The sequence below is a fragment of the Camellia sinensis genome, chromosome 11 (genome assembly GCF_055761805.1).
Source record: "Camellia sinensis isolate YWXY chromosome 11, ASM5576180v1, whole genome shotgun sequence".
NCBI lineage: Eukaryota > Viridiplantae > Streptophyta > Magnoliopsida > Ericales > Theaceae > Camellia > Camellia sinensis.
Window position 1 is genome coordinate 104288164 of NC_138971.1, and position 15038 is coordinate 104303201.

Consider the following 15038-nt stretch of genomic DNA (forward strand, 5'->3'; position numbering starts at 1 on the left):
ATAAAATACTTAAAAAAAATAATATCTCTAAAATTTGTGTTAGATAACATCCTAATAATTTAGGAAAAATTTTTTTAAGTCCCTAATATTAAAATTTTCAAGGATAAATGACATGCAATATTTTCATAGTAGTTGGGGTGCCTCAATATTTTTCCAGAGAAATTTTGATCTAGAGAAATTTCAAAACACATACAAATTTCTCAGTGTTTTGAAATTTCTCTAGTTTGAATTTTGTTTGATTTGCTCACAAATTTCTCTGTGGTTTACTCAAAATTTTCTCTGTGTTTTGAATAATTTTCTCTAGTTTGCTTGCAACTTTTTCTGTGTTTTGACCAAATTAGAGAAAATTATGTTTTGACTCAACCAAAGAATGGAGCATACAGATAAGAAAGAAACCAAATGATGCCATTAATAAATCCTAGATTGATCAATCCCCTTTCAATTCAACAAAGCTTTAATTCAAACCAAGAATTAAGATTGAAAAACAAAAACCCATTGAAATCCTAACCCAAACTTTCATTCCCTCTGTTCAACACATTGAAATTGAAGGGAGAGATCATGTGCTTACCGAACTTGGTGTTCCTGAATACAACACCAAGCTTAACACAACATACAATTAAACTATATATGTAGATATATATATGTAGAAAGAGAGAAAACATTAGGGAAATTGGGGATTCGTCTCGAAAGTTGGAGTTGGGAGATGACTCGATGAAGGTGGAGTTGGAGGAGGATGATGTTGCAATAAGTATTGGTAAAGTGAGAAATTGATTCAAGGAATGGAGAGGGAGAGAGAGAGAAAATGATCGACGAGGCAAAGAGCGAGAGAGTTGAGTAGATTAGAGGTACAAAAATAGGTGAAAGATCTTAAGTTACAAATATATATATATATATATATATATATATATATTGTGAGTTTCTGTCATTACCAAAAGTTTGAAAGGAATGTTAGACTAAATACCGCGATAATTTAATATAAGACTTATTTCACACTACATAAACAACGTAAAATTATCAAATTTTGTATATAATACTTATTTTTTTATATAGTCCCTAGCATTGCTTGATTGGGATCCCAATTTTTTTTATTTAAAAAAAAGGCCTATTTCTTTTTAAATTATTTTTTCTTTTATAAATTAAAAAAAAAAATCAAATTTGTCAAAAAAAAATTACTTTTCCAAATCTATTCTAGTGTTAAAGGATTTTTTTTTTCTCTTTGAAAAAATCCAAAAAACAAAAATTTACTAAAAAAAATCTAGCTTTGTTTTGATTTTTTTCTCTTTAGTTAACTTTTTTTTTCTAATTATTTTATTTTATTTCTTTTTTTTTTCACTTTTTTGTTTCGTCTAGTCAAGTAGAACTTAAAAATAATAATTCTTGAATTTTTTTTTTTAAATATCAATCTCAGGCACATCCATAATACATAATGACAGTGATAATAATAAAATAGACAAAATTTGATCCATGAGCACTTAAAATGACAATTCTAATGAGAAAATTTAGTGTAGATTAAAGGGAAAATTAATTATAAGTCCTTTTTGGAAGACTTATTTAATGTAAAACCTTATGAATATTCTTTTAGAGTTTGAAATCTTATTTAAATCGCAATGTGTTTCATAAGGTCTTATGTGTTGTAAATGAATGATATTGGTGTACTATTATACCCTTAATTTATTTCTATATTGTACCTTATTTTCTCATTCATCATATCACGTTTGGGAAGACTTTTAAAAAAGACAAGTCTATAGACAACAACCGTGAAAGTTTTTTTCACCTTGATCGCGGGAATTCCAGTGCATTTTCAAAATGTTACTTAAATGGATGTGGATATGGTCGATGATATGATGAAGTTTGAGAGTTGTGTGTTGATTCTTTCGACAAATTTCGACTTTAATCGATTGAGAGGAAGAGGTTTTTTTTTTTTTTTTTTTTTGATGAAGTGTGTTGCTTTTTGTTGAAGTGTGGATGAAATTGTTCATTTTTAATAGGGCATTGACAATCTATTACACTTATTGATAGGCACACTTTGGCCAATGTTTTTATTGAATGTGTGTATTTAACATTGTGATAGCTAATGTGTTTTGATATGTTCGATGTGTGGGGTGGTGTGTATGGGTTCAAAAGTTGGGTTAGGGGTATTTGGTTTTGGTTGTTAATTGGATGTCGAATGTGAACCGCGTCGTAGAATGGAAATTGTACATTGGGATCTAGATAATTGTGTTACGATGCATGTTACATTTAGTATGTAACGTTAATCCACATACACCATGTAGTAGATGACATTTGTGTATTTGTTCGGTTGTATATGTGTTTGAATCTGTATTGTGTCTCTATTGTAATCAGTGTTTACATACATATCACAGTATATTAAGGGTTTGGGGTTGTAATTGAATGTGGATTAAATCTCATCATTTGATGTTGAAGTTACGATGGGTTTGGAGTGATGGTGATTCAATACATGGGTTGAGTTATGTTACATGTTACATTTAGGAGGTTACATTATTCATAATTCAATGGTGGAGTATTGGAATATCATGTTGGGTTTAGGATGAAAAGTATATGGGAATGTCACGGTGGATTTAGGATGTTACATGTTATATTTACGTTGGGTTTGGAATGAGAAGCGTATGAAAATATCACGTTGGGTTTGGGAATGTCACATTGAAATTGGGATGTTACATTTTTGTTTTGAAAATTTCCAACCATATAGATATGATAGTAACATTAGATTTCTCATATATGGTATTTCCATTAATCAAGTTATTTTGAATTTCATAAGCATATGGAAATGTCATGTTGGATTTGGGAATGTCACATTGAGTTTGAGATATTACATGTTACATTTATGTTATGAATTTCAAATTTCCAACCATATAGATATGATCACAATCTATGGCAACATTAGATTTCTCATATATGGTATTGTCATTAATTAAGTTATTTTGAATTTCAAACTTTTAACTGTATAGAAATAATCACAATCTTTGGTAATATTGGATTTCCCATATATGGTATTGTCATTAATTAGGTTATTTTGAGTTTTAAATTTCTAACCATATAGATATGATCACAATCTATGGTAACATTGAATTTCTCATATATGATATTATCATTAATCATGTTATTAATTAAAAGATTTGGAGTAGATGTATTCATAAGAAAACCATAAGACCTATTGGGTTATATGTTTTTTCATATGACCATATTTTGTATAAGTCTTCCAAATAAGACTTATATATAATTTACCTTAGATTAAATGAATTTGTTTATAACTTATTTTAAATTTGAAAGTTTAACTTAAATAAGTTGGAAAAAAATCAAATTCTTTGAAAGTTAGGAAAAATATATTTTTTTGCTTCTATTATCTAATTATGGGTTTTCATCTTATAATAAGATCCACTAAATAAGTCCAATGTCATGTTAGATAATTAATTATTAAAAAATAAATTTAACAATGTATATTAAAAGAAAATTGATGAAAAGTCCATCATAAAGAATGTATAAGATATTAGATTTAAGGAAAAATCTTATTTAATAGTGAAGACATGTCAGAAAAGTTGCAAAAAAAATTGCCAGTGTCGGAAAGCTTCCTGCCTGAAGTGGTGAGGTGGAGAAATATGTGATATTCAATAGATATGATGTTAAATAAGTGACATGTGTCACATTTTAACAAATAATTAGTTTTGTAAATTTTAACAGATAGACAAATAGGCTTGGTGACTTTTAACAGATTGATAAATAGGGTGATTTCAAGAGATATGTTAATTTAATTTCTTTTGAACAAATTATATTCTTTCAGCGGAAAGAAATTAGACATTAGACTTAGGCCTCATTTGAAAACAGACTATTTTAATAATTATTTGATTTTTTAATTAAAATATAAGATAAAAAATTAGTATGTTTAGAATAACTTTTTAATTTTTTACAAAAAGATGTGAAAAAGTAGAGAGAATAGAAATTTTTTTATTTTTTGATATATGTTATAAGTTTTTTGATTTTTTTAATAATTTTTTGACTTTTAAATTAAAATATATACATGTCAAACGAGGCCTTAATGACCTAAAAAATCTAGGGCTGAGGAAGAAATCCGTGAAATCCGTAATCTGATCCAGTCCAGCCCAATCCAGTAGGTTTTGATTGGTTTTTTGAATCCGTGGTTCGGTTCCGGATTGAAAAATTAAAAATCTGTAATTCACGAATTGGTTCCGGATTGAACCCCATAGTTCCGGATTGGAACCGATCCGGACCGTATACAAATAGTCTATATTTTTAATATACATCCTCCTGCATAGTATCTTCTCTTATTTCATATAAAACTTAAATTCAAACCTAAACTTGCATAGTATCTTATTTTATTACTTTTCTTTGCTAGTTTTTAGTGTTAATTTATAATGGTCTAAATACTTATGGTGGAACTAGTTTTTTTATGGTTGTTTAAATTTTAGAACAGTTTGTCGCTATTATGAAAAGATATGTTGCTATTGTGAAACTAATATGATGCTATATTTATATTTTTATGAAATTAAAGTGTTATATATATATATATATATATGTTATTTAATTATGTAAATCTGTGGTCCTAAACCTATCCAATCCGTGTTTAAATTGATTGGTTCCACGATTTAAATAGATTAGATTGATTCCAATTTTTAAGATCCATAAATAACGAATTGGTCGTGGTCGTGATTTAACTCCAATCCAATTCAATTCGGACCATATTCACCCTTAAAAAAATCAAAAATAGACCTATGCCCTTAGCATTATTTATTTATTTTATTTTTGGGGAACAAAAAACAAAAGAAGTCATGCCATGCCGAGGAATAAGGTCGGTCTCTAGCGCAGAGATTACGAGACACCACGTGTAGTATGGTGACCAAAAATTTTGGTTGAACTTTTTATAGATTCTTGTAATCTCATCTGATCTGATCTGACTGGTCAAAACAATCCCCCACCACTCTTGCTGGCTTAGGCTTAGCTATACATGTTATGTTAGTAAAACAAGTCTCTAGGTGCTTTTTCATTGGTGAAAGTAAAAAACTGATTTTAATTTTAAAAAAGACAAAGGTTATTTTGAAAATTAATTATTTTATTTAATTTTTTGTTAATTTTTTATAAAAAAATATATGCAAAAGTAAAGAGAAGAGTTAAGTTTGTTATAGTGATTTTTTAATTTTTAACTAAAATAGGTAGTTACCAAAATAAGCCAAAGTATTAAGAAAATTTGTTAAGAATTTTATCTCTAAAATTGTTATGGATCTAAATTCAATTATTATATAACTAGCAGACAACACCGGGGAGTTTTAAAAAAAAAAATGAAAAATCAAACCAAATGTTTTGAATTTAAATAATTGTGTTTTGAGGGATTTATTTATTTTAAATCAAATTTTAGATTAATATAAATGACTCATAAGGTTTATATGCATATTACATTTAGTTATATTTTGATATTTAAGTTGTTTAAAATATATAGACGTTGAAATTATTTTTTATTATGCAAATTAAATTAAGAACAAATTTTAGATAGTTTGTTTGATTGAATTATAAACTTATTAATTTTTTACCACATGCAAAGATTAATAATATTTTGGAGTTTTTTCATTGATTTCGTTTTTGTGCTCTTTATTATATTGAAGCATGAAGGGAATTGAATATTCAGCCGTGCTACCAACTAGCAGCTGGGCACCCCCAGTGACCCCCAGTCGTAGGTGGCACATTGTTAGTGGCTGAAATTTAAAATAAAAAAAAAATTTCAGCCAATCAGGGGCGACCCCGAGTGACCCTATTGGGGTGTTAGGCATTTTTTTTTATTTATTTATTGAGAAGTAATATTCAACAGTTATGCTTCAGACCCCCACTGGGGGTCGACCCCCAATGAGGTGGCAGCCCCTCATTCGTCCAAAACACAAAAAAAAATAAAAAAAACAATTTTTTTTTTAACCAATGAGAAGCCATCATTCATGAACCCCAGTGACCCCACCGGGGTCTGGAGGCATTTTTCTGATAAACAAATGAGAAGAGGGGGAGAGAATTAAGAAGGATAACATGGGCTTACGTGCTGAGACTGACACAGAGGGGGAATCGCTTTCCTCCATATTCTTATTCTCTATTTTTTTTTTTTTTTTTTTTTTTTTTTGGGATTTCATTTTTACACTGATAATTTAAATTGTTCATTTAGGAGTTGTTTGGGATGTTTTAAATAAGTGTACTTTTTAACTTTTTATAAAAAAAATATGTAGAAAAGTAGAGAGGAGATGTTGATTGATGTGACCCAAAAAAGATAAAAAGATAAAAAGTGTGGACTTATTTAGTCTTCCCAAACAAGGTCTTAGTAATTTTAACAATTTAAATGAGTTATGTAAAAAATTTGTTTCATTAGATATTATTAAATATATGAATAAATTGCATCTTATTTTATAAAATGGACAGTAATTATGAATTTAAACTTAAACATTTCATTCTATAAAATAAAAAGCTATTTATTTGTATATTTATCAATATTCGATAAAATTGATTTTTTGCACAGACGGTTTTCATTATGAGATTTACAAGATGAACGGTTTAGATTATCATTATAAACCTAAAATAGAGTCCTAAAAATGAAATATAGTAAGTTTTGAAAATAGGAGTATGGATGGGAGCTATATCTGTCAAGAAAGGTTGATAAACAAAGGGAAAATTACTCAACAATGCAACAGGAAAAAAAAAAATACACAAATATGAAAAGGTGCAACTCAAAGTTACACCCACATAGAATTTGAATTGCACCCCATCACAAGATAAATTATACCTTCTATATTTGTGTAATTTTTTTTTTCATGGCCCATTGTTAAGTGATTTCCCCACAAACAAGCACAAGCACATGAACAAGCGCATTTTTCTTATGCTGTGTTTGGTTGGGAGATTTGAGGAGGGATTTGGAAAGGAAAAGAGAAAAAGTGTGTGAAACTATGTGAAATGTAAGTATATTTTTTTCACATTTCACCTACCTTTTCCATTTTCCTTTCTAAATCCCTCCTCAAATCCCTCAACCAAACACAACATTAAGGAAAATGAGTGGAAGTACTAATTAATGCCACCACTAATGATGTGACAGTGATTCCCACCAACAATCACAATGTTGTTGTGTCTATTTTTTTTTTAAAAAAAAATTAAATACCACATCATTAATAATTACTTTAGAGTACCACTTTTAGTCGTCTCTAACATTGCCCTCTGCCTTAACCCACCCACTTGAACTCTCTCTTAACGCAATCTGGGAGACATACAGAGCAAGGACAGTATGGCGTATCTCTCTCTTCTTGATTTTCTTGATTTTATTTCTTTAAATAGTAGTGCAACAGTCGCACAATCTTATAGATTAATAAAATATCACAAAATAAAATAAATTTTAAAAAAATATTTGTGACTCGAGAAAAGTATTCACAATAATGTGAAAGAAAAATGCTTGGGAGTACTAATTAGTGCTCCCACTAATTAGGTGGCAGTGGGTCTCGCCATTAATGATGTGATGTTTTGGTCTTGGAGTTGTATTTTTTTTTTTTTTTTACTTTTTTAATGCATTAGTGCTATTAGTGGTGATATTTTTAGTGGGATGAATCATTGTTGAATGTGAAAAGATATGTATCAACTTTTAATTTGTTACATATTTAATAATAGTAGGACCAAATCTCGTATCACGTGAATTTATGGGTATAAATATGTAGGCCTCCCATATTACTTTAAAATAAAATAGACACTTTTAAGTGATAATATTTATTAATAAAGGCACTTTTGGGATGTAGATTTTTTGGTTTTTTTTATTAAAATAGTCAATAAAGACAAAAAGGCTAAAATAGTCAATAATACAAAATATCGCATTCAAATCATAATTATTTCATTTTTTCCCTCACAACCATCAAAACAACTACAAAAAAAAAAAAAAAAAAAAAAAGAAGAAGAAAAAGAAGAAGAAGAAAAAGAAGCCTACTATCATCTCAAACATAACTTTTTTTAGTCAGAAATAGCTTGCCTCCAGTTTAAGATCGGACTGGACGGTGTTGTTCAGTCCATAGGGGCCCACCATGGGTTCCATTTTGATAATCTGAATCATTCAATATGTAGAACTCGTCGAGTACTATATGCCTGTAAAAAATCACGTTAATCGGATACCCATAGCTATCTCATCAGATCAATTTTTTGTCAACTGTTAATTTGTTCACCGTTCTTTTTTTATACAAAACTGATTTGATCACATAGCTATCAATATCCAATCAACGTGATTTTTTATATACATATAGTACTCGACGAGTTCCATACATTGAACGGTTCAGATTATCAAAACGGGACCCACGATAGGCCCTCACAGGCCGAACAACACCGTCCAATTCGATTTCGCACGGGAGGCAAGCTGCTCCCTTTTAGTTAAGGTAAAGTCTAAAAAATTAACTAAAATAGCAAACTTCTCAAACGGGGACAAAATATTATTGGTCTATTTGGTACAATTTCTACTTAGATTTTATGAGACATAATTAACTTAAATAAGCTATAAAAAAAATTTGATTATTTTGAAATAGGAAGAGAGATGCTTTTATAATTTATTTTTTGATTATCAAATTTCAACTTGTTGGAAATCACATTAAACATGCCATATAAATTTTAGATTGAGTTTTATTTCGCACAAGAGTAATATTAGACATTATAAAAGAAATATCATAGAAGGTTTCATGAAAATTCTTCACTATTGAATTACACACAAAATAAAATGTCACACACTAATCAAATAATAAAAAAATTTCATGAAACATTTCATGATATTTCTTTATCATGCTTAGCATTATTCCTCGCACAAATCCAATCATATATGTTAATTTTTTTATTAATTAATAATATCGCTGCACAATATTATCTTATGCTAAATATTTTCTTGGGATAATTTCACATAAGAAAATGTTTGAAAAAATATTTTTTAATTAATAATAAATTTTATAAATATTAAAAAATAAAATTATAAGTTATATTATGAATTTGTAAATGATTTTTCAAAATACTCTTGAGATGTAAAATTCCCTATTTTTTTCACCTCCCTTCTTCAAACTCTATTTAAAAACAGGCATAGCCCATTGCTTTCTCCCATGCAGTTGTCTTTCATCACTCCCAAACTCCCTTTCTTTCTTTAGTTTTCTCTGCTCTCTCTCTCTCTCTCTCTCACACATATTTTCTCTTCTTCTTCATGGCTGCCCTATCTCTCTGTCCTCACCTTGTCTTAGGCACTCTTATTCTTATATATCTCACTCCTTCCACATAGTCCCACACACCCATCTTGAAGATAACTTTTAGTTTTGTGACAAACCCTCTCTCTCTCTTATCTCTCTGGCTAATTTTCTCCCATTTCTGTCAGACAACAATGTCTAGCCGAAGATCGCGCTCGAGACAGTCAGGCGGAGTTTCGAGGATTTCTGACGATCAGATCGCCGACCTCATCTCTAAGTTACAACAACTCATTCCCGAGCTTCGCTTGCGCTCCGACAAGGTATATAGTGTCCATATTTTCTAACCACCAACATTTAGTCACTCTTTTTTTGTGTGGTCTCCATTTGCTTCATTATAAAGATAAGTTTGTGTCACATTCACACCCATAACCTCATTTATTACTTTTGCTGCACTTAGTCCCACATGCCCCAATGTTGACCTAAATAAAATATGAAGCAATAGACTCTAAGATCATTTCTTCATATATTATTTTGCTCGGCAGGTCTCGGGTTCAAAGGTCTTGGAAGAGACTTGCAACTATATCAGAAACTTGCACAGAGAGGTGGATGACCTAAGCGATCGTTTATCCGAGCTTTTGGCTTCTACTGATAGCAATAGTGCTCAAGCAGCCATTATTAGGAGCTTACTCATGTAATACAACTTCAGCATTTCTATCTTTCTGTTGCTATCTTGATCTTCCGTCTAGGGTTTTGGTCAGTAGGCCAAGATATATTTATATATATAGGAATGAGCTTGGGGGCTTCATGGTATGCCTTATGCTTAGCATAGAGTTGTATTGTTGTACTACTTGACTTATGTTATATATATAATAAATAAGTTTGCATTTAGTAAACCTTCTCAGTTCCCAATTTATGGAGTTGCCAATTTTGAATGGATTTTTCAAAGCTCTTGTACCCATGAAGCTAGGTGTGGATTGCTACTAGTGAGTAAAATTTAAAATTATCTTATTTTCTTTTTTTTTTTTTTTTTTTTTGGTTGTTGTTGATGGTGACACTTCTATAGTATGTAATTTGGATGTATCTAATTTTCAAAGTATAGAAGACTACTATAGTTTAGTTTTACTCTTCTTGGTTGTCTTTAGTAAGTTTGAAGTGTTTTTTCTTAAGTCAATTTTCAATTATGCCAAAAAATCAATGGTTGACAAAAAAAAATAAAATAAAAAGACAAACATTGGCAATGGCCATACATGTCAACCATGCTAACATGTGATTTTGAACCCAACACTGTTTTCATCACGAGTTACAAGCAATGTAACCAGTGATATTAGACATTAGGACTGAGAATTACATGTCCTCTTCTTTTTTTTCTTTTTTCTTTTTTTTTATCAACCAAAAACTTTATTGATAAAAAAAACCCTTGCAAGAAAAAAAAATAAGACTTCAATAAAGGGGAAAGAAAAGAGGGGGGAGGAGGGGGGAATGATGCAAAGCACCAAACCAGGTACCTGTTGGTGAGGGACCAACAGATATACAGAAGCGCAACCAAAACTAGATAGGTAGCTAGATAGGTACACAACCACGACTAAAACAGGTGTTGCCCAACCAGCAAGACCTCTTCTTTATGTGTCTTTATTCAAAATTCTCCTTCTATCACACAATTTTTTCTGAGGAAATAGATCTGTACTATGATAATCATATACTAATAACCATGAAATTTTTACTTAGCAAAGAAACTTTTATTATGAAGAACATAAATAAAGAGTACAAAATGTTTACATCAACAAGCATGACAATTAGGAGGACTTTGTCATGTTGTTAGGCTTTCAAGCTGAATCATAGGTTGGAGGGAAGCTGAAAATGCAAACTTGACGGATGAATAAAGAGTGGAGCCAGCTAACTGAGTATCAGATGGATGTGATGGATTCTAAGATTTCAATAATTGATTCCTTGACATGGAGCAATATGTCCATGCAACCCAAGGGGTGTGATAACTTGATAAGACTTTAAGTTATACATTTTGAGGTCTCAATTTCACTCTTTCCGAGGCCAATCACTCGGGGGGTGGACAGATTTATGAAGGGGCCAGGGCATGTGCCCCTCTCAATTTTGTAAGTTTTTTTTTTTTTTTCTTAAGGAAAATAATTAACAAATAAAAAAAATTATATAGAAATAACATTTAGAATAATTTCTAAATGGCATTTTTTCAATTACAAAAATAATAATGATTGTTTTGATTGAGAATGAATAAACCATAACAAGCCACATTATTATGTATGAAACCTTGGTAAAAAAAAAATTTGTGCAACAGTGATACATATTATCATTTACATGTAAACATAGTTAACCCCACTATGAAAATGCGAAATTATTGAATTGTTAATTATATTTGACAAGTAAAATTAACTCTCCATGTGTTATTTTACTACCAATTAATAATACCATATATAGATAATGATGTGGTATCCCTATTTTATATATTATATAATATATCGTAAGACATACATGACTTTTGTATTACTTATAATATACTAATTACAAGTAATATCATATTTCCAATTATGATCTTTCGCAAACAACAATTGTTTAAAAAAAAATTTAAAACTTTTATTTTAAATATTTAAGATTTTATACTTAATATTAATTTAAAAATTATTATCTACTATTATTGATTATGAGAAAATAAAATTTTAAAATTGTAATTAATAAGTGCCTTTTGATCAATTTTTCTGGCTCCGCCATTGCTCGGGGGATAGGACATATAGTTGGTAGGACGAATCTCCAGGCCTAGGTGAACTGTACCCAATCTCAAAAGTGTAGGTTCAAATCCTCACCTATGTGCAAGTTCGCGACTTATCGCTACATAATCGAGTGGCCCTACTATATAGTACCACTTAAAAATGACCTTCTGGAGCCTCAGCTAATCCTTAGGTGGCCATACGTAGCTATTGGCCAGTAACCGTGGTTACTCAAGGTCAATTATAGGACTAATCACATTAACAAACACAAACATAAATAATTATTTACATAAGGGTACAAAATATACATTAAAGCCTTTATTTATTTATAACAAAAAGGTCATTAACCAAATAGATTATTACTACAAAATAGGTGATTAAACATGCTCAAAACAAATTTATAAATATTACAAAAGTGTATTGTGTGGCTACTCCATAACCCTGTTTCCCGTTCTCTAAACTCTCCCAAAGTTATTTATGAGCTATTCACCTCTTCCTCAAATCATTATCTCATGAAAATTAATAAATCAATTATAAACGTATTGCATGATAGAGAACGGCCATCTGCAGATCACAATCCAGCAGATCATAATGGAGTTATAATTTAGTATATGGTGTACTGTGTCACATGTGATCATATGCTATAACAGAGTTAGTTAGAGGTAGTTAGTTAGTTAGGTTGTTAGCATTGTATCTTGTATCTGATATGTATATATATCATTGTAAGTGAACAGAACAAATCAAGAAAATATATACAATATCAATAATTCTTCATGGTATCAGAGCTTTGAAGCTCCAACGAGCATCTCTAATGGCGTCAACTCCAATGATGATTCCATCGTCTTCAACTACGATTCCTTCGTATCTCAATATACTGGTCTCTAATCTGAGTTCTCTTGTGATTGTACAACTAGATAATACAAATTTCATCATCTGGAGCAGTCAAATAAAGAACATTCTTCGCGCTACCGATCTGCTGAAATTTGTTGATGGCTCGTATTCATGTCCAACGGATTATATCCTTAACTCATCTGGTGTAGAGATATGCAATCCTGAAGCACTTCAATGGAAGATGATTGATGCACATTTAATAAGCCGCACCACAGCCACTCTCTCACCTGTTATTTTTACCACTGTTCTTCATCTTTAAACTAGTTCAGAAATTTGGTTTGCATTAGCCAAACGATTTACAACTCTATCAAGATCACATATCCATCAGCTTAAGAACAAATTAAACTCCGTCTCAAAAAATTCTGACTCAATGGAGGTATATCTTAGAAACATTAAAACTCTTGTTGATCAACTTAGCATTGCTTCCTCATTTCTTGAAGATGAAGACATCGTTCTTATTACTTTGAATGGATCACCTGCGGAATATAATTCATTAAAAACTGCAATTCGAGCAAGATCAGAAAGCATATCCATGGATGATCTTTCATCCTTACTATGTTCAGAGAAATTTACATTGAAGGAAAAATAAATCAATCCTCTACTCTTACTATCGCCTATGCAACAATGAAGGATTCTTAGTCATCAAAAGGTTTCACTTTTTATTACAATAATCGCGGTTCTTCTCGATATGACTCAAGAGGTTCCTACCGAGGATTATACAGATCTGGCCAGGTAGATCTTCAACCTTCAGAGGCAAATCTTCAAATCGTGGCAGGTCTGGTAGATCAGATTTTGGTTCTGTTTGTCAAATCTGTAGTAAACCTAACCACTCTGCCTTGGATTGTTGGCATTGACTGGATCTTGAATTGCAGTCTCAGTCATCTTTTTCTCCTAAATCTCACCCCCAAACTCATTCCAAAGCTTATGTTGCCTCCATGACTGATGATACTACATCTCAGAACTCCACTCCTTGGTTTCTAGATTCCGTTGCCTCTGAACATGTGACAAATGATCTTCATCGTTTAAACTCCTATCAGCCTTACTCTGGTCCTGACCAAGTTACTCTTGGCAATGGTGATTCTCTTCCCATTCACAACACTGGGAAAGGTATTTTGCCAACTCCATATCATTCTTTTAAACTTAACAAAGTTCTTTATGTTCCTATTATTTCGTCTAATCTTCTTTTAGTACAACAATTAGCAAAAGACAACAATTGCTCTATCATTTTTTATCACTCTTCTTTTGCCATTCAGAACAAAGTTTCTAAGGCTATTCTTCACAAAGGATATCCTGCCAATGGTTTATATCATTTTACTTCTTCACCTCCTGCTTTGTCTTTGCCTCCATCTACTGCTGTTGCATTTTCCACTACTGGTTCATCATCATCTACTGAACTCTGGCATAAAAGACTAGGCCATCCCTCTCTTTCAAAGCTTCAACCACTTAAGTCTCATTTGTCGATTGTTTTCAATAAAAATGACTTGAGTTGTATTGATTGCTCTGTTTCCAAATGTCATAGGCTTCCATTTAAACTTTCAAACTCTACTATTAATAATCCATTGTCTTTGATTCATAGTGATGTTTGGGGTCCTTTTCATGGTTGCTCTGCTGGTTACAAATATTATGTGTTGTTTGTTGATGATTTCAGTCGATTCACATGGATTTATCCCCTTTTTAATAAAAGTGAGGTATTTTTCAAGTTTATGATTTTTAAGGCCTTTATTGAAAAACAGTTTGGTCTTCCTCTTAAAATTTTACAAACAGATGGTGGAGGTGAATTTGTTAACCATTCCATGTTGAACTTTATGAATCTCTATGGCATACTTCATCAACACTCTTGTCCTTATACTCCATCTCAGAATGGAGTTGCAGAAAGGAAATATCTGCACATCACTGAAACAGCTATCTCTCTTCTTCATCATTCTTCTTTACCTCTTACCTACTGGTTTGATGCCATAGTTACTGCCATATACCTCTACACTATCAAAAATTTCCCTAAAATTGTGTATGAAGAAAATCAATGCAAGAGAGCACAAAAGATAGCAAGAATAAGAATTTCAAATTGCTAAATCTGCTGGAAATGTTTTACTTTTATAGGACTAAACATGTACAAAATTCAAACCTAAACAAGTCTAAATTCAAATGGAATAGGTGCGAAACACTTTGAACAAATGCAAATGTCAAACTGTTAAACTGTTTGAATCTGTTTGGTACATAACTGAAT

At 30.9% G+C, this 15038-nt stretch overlaps 1 protein-coding gene across 1 annotated transcript; it reads left to right on the plus strand.

Annotated features, from left to right (window-relative positions):
- Window positions 1-9121: 9121 nt before the first annotated feature.
- LOC114266129 (transcription factor PRE6) lies at window positions 9122-10081 on the plus strand. Its single transcript, XM_028207017.2, has 2 exons — window positions 9122-9508; window positions 9731-10081. Exons 1-2 carry the CDS (start codon window positions 9383-9385, stop codon window positions 9881-9883), a joined length of 279 nt encoding a protein of 92 aa, XP_028062818.1. The 5' UTR covers window positions 9122-9382; the 3' UTR covers window positions 9884-10081.
- The last annotated feature ends 4957 nt before the right edge of the window (window positions 10082-15038 follow it).

What these genes read in the sequence shown, in the direction of transcription:
- LOC114266129 (XM_028207017.2), top strand. Translation starts at nt 9,383, where the DNA reads ATGTCTAGCCGAAGATCGCGCTCGAGACAGTCAGGCGGAGTTTCGAGG. An exon ending in TTCGCTTGCGCTCCGACAAG is followed by an intron (nt 9,509 to 9,730) that starts GTATATAGTGTC and finishes TTTGCTCGGCAG; the next exon opens with GTCTCGGGTTCAAAGGTCTT.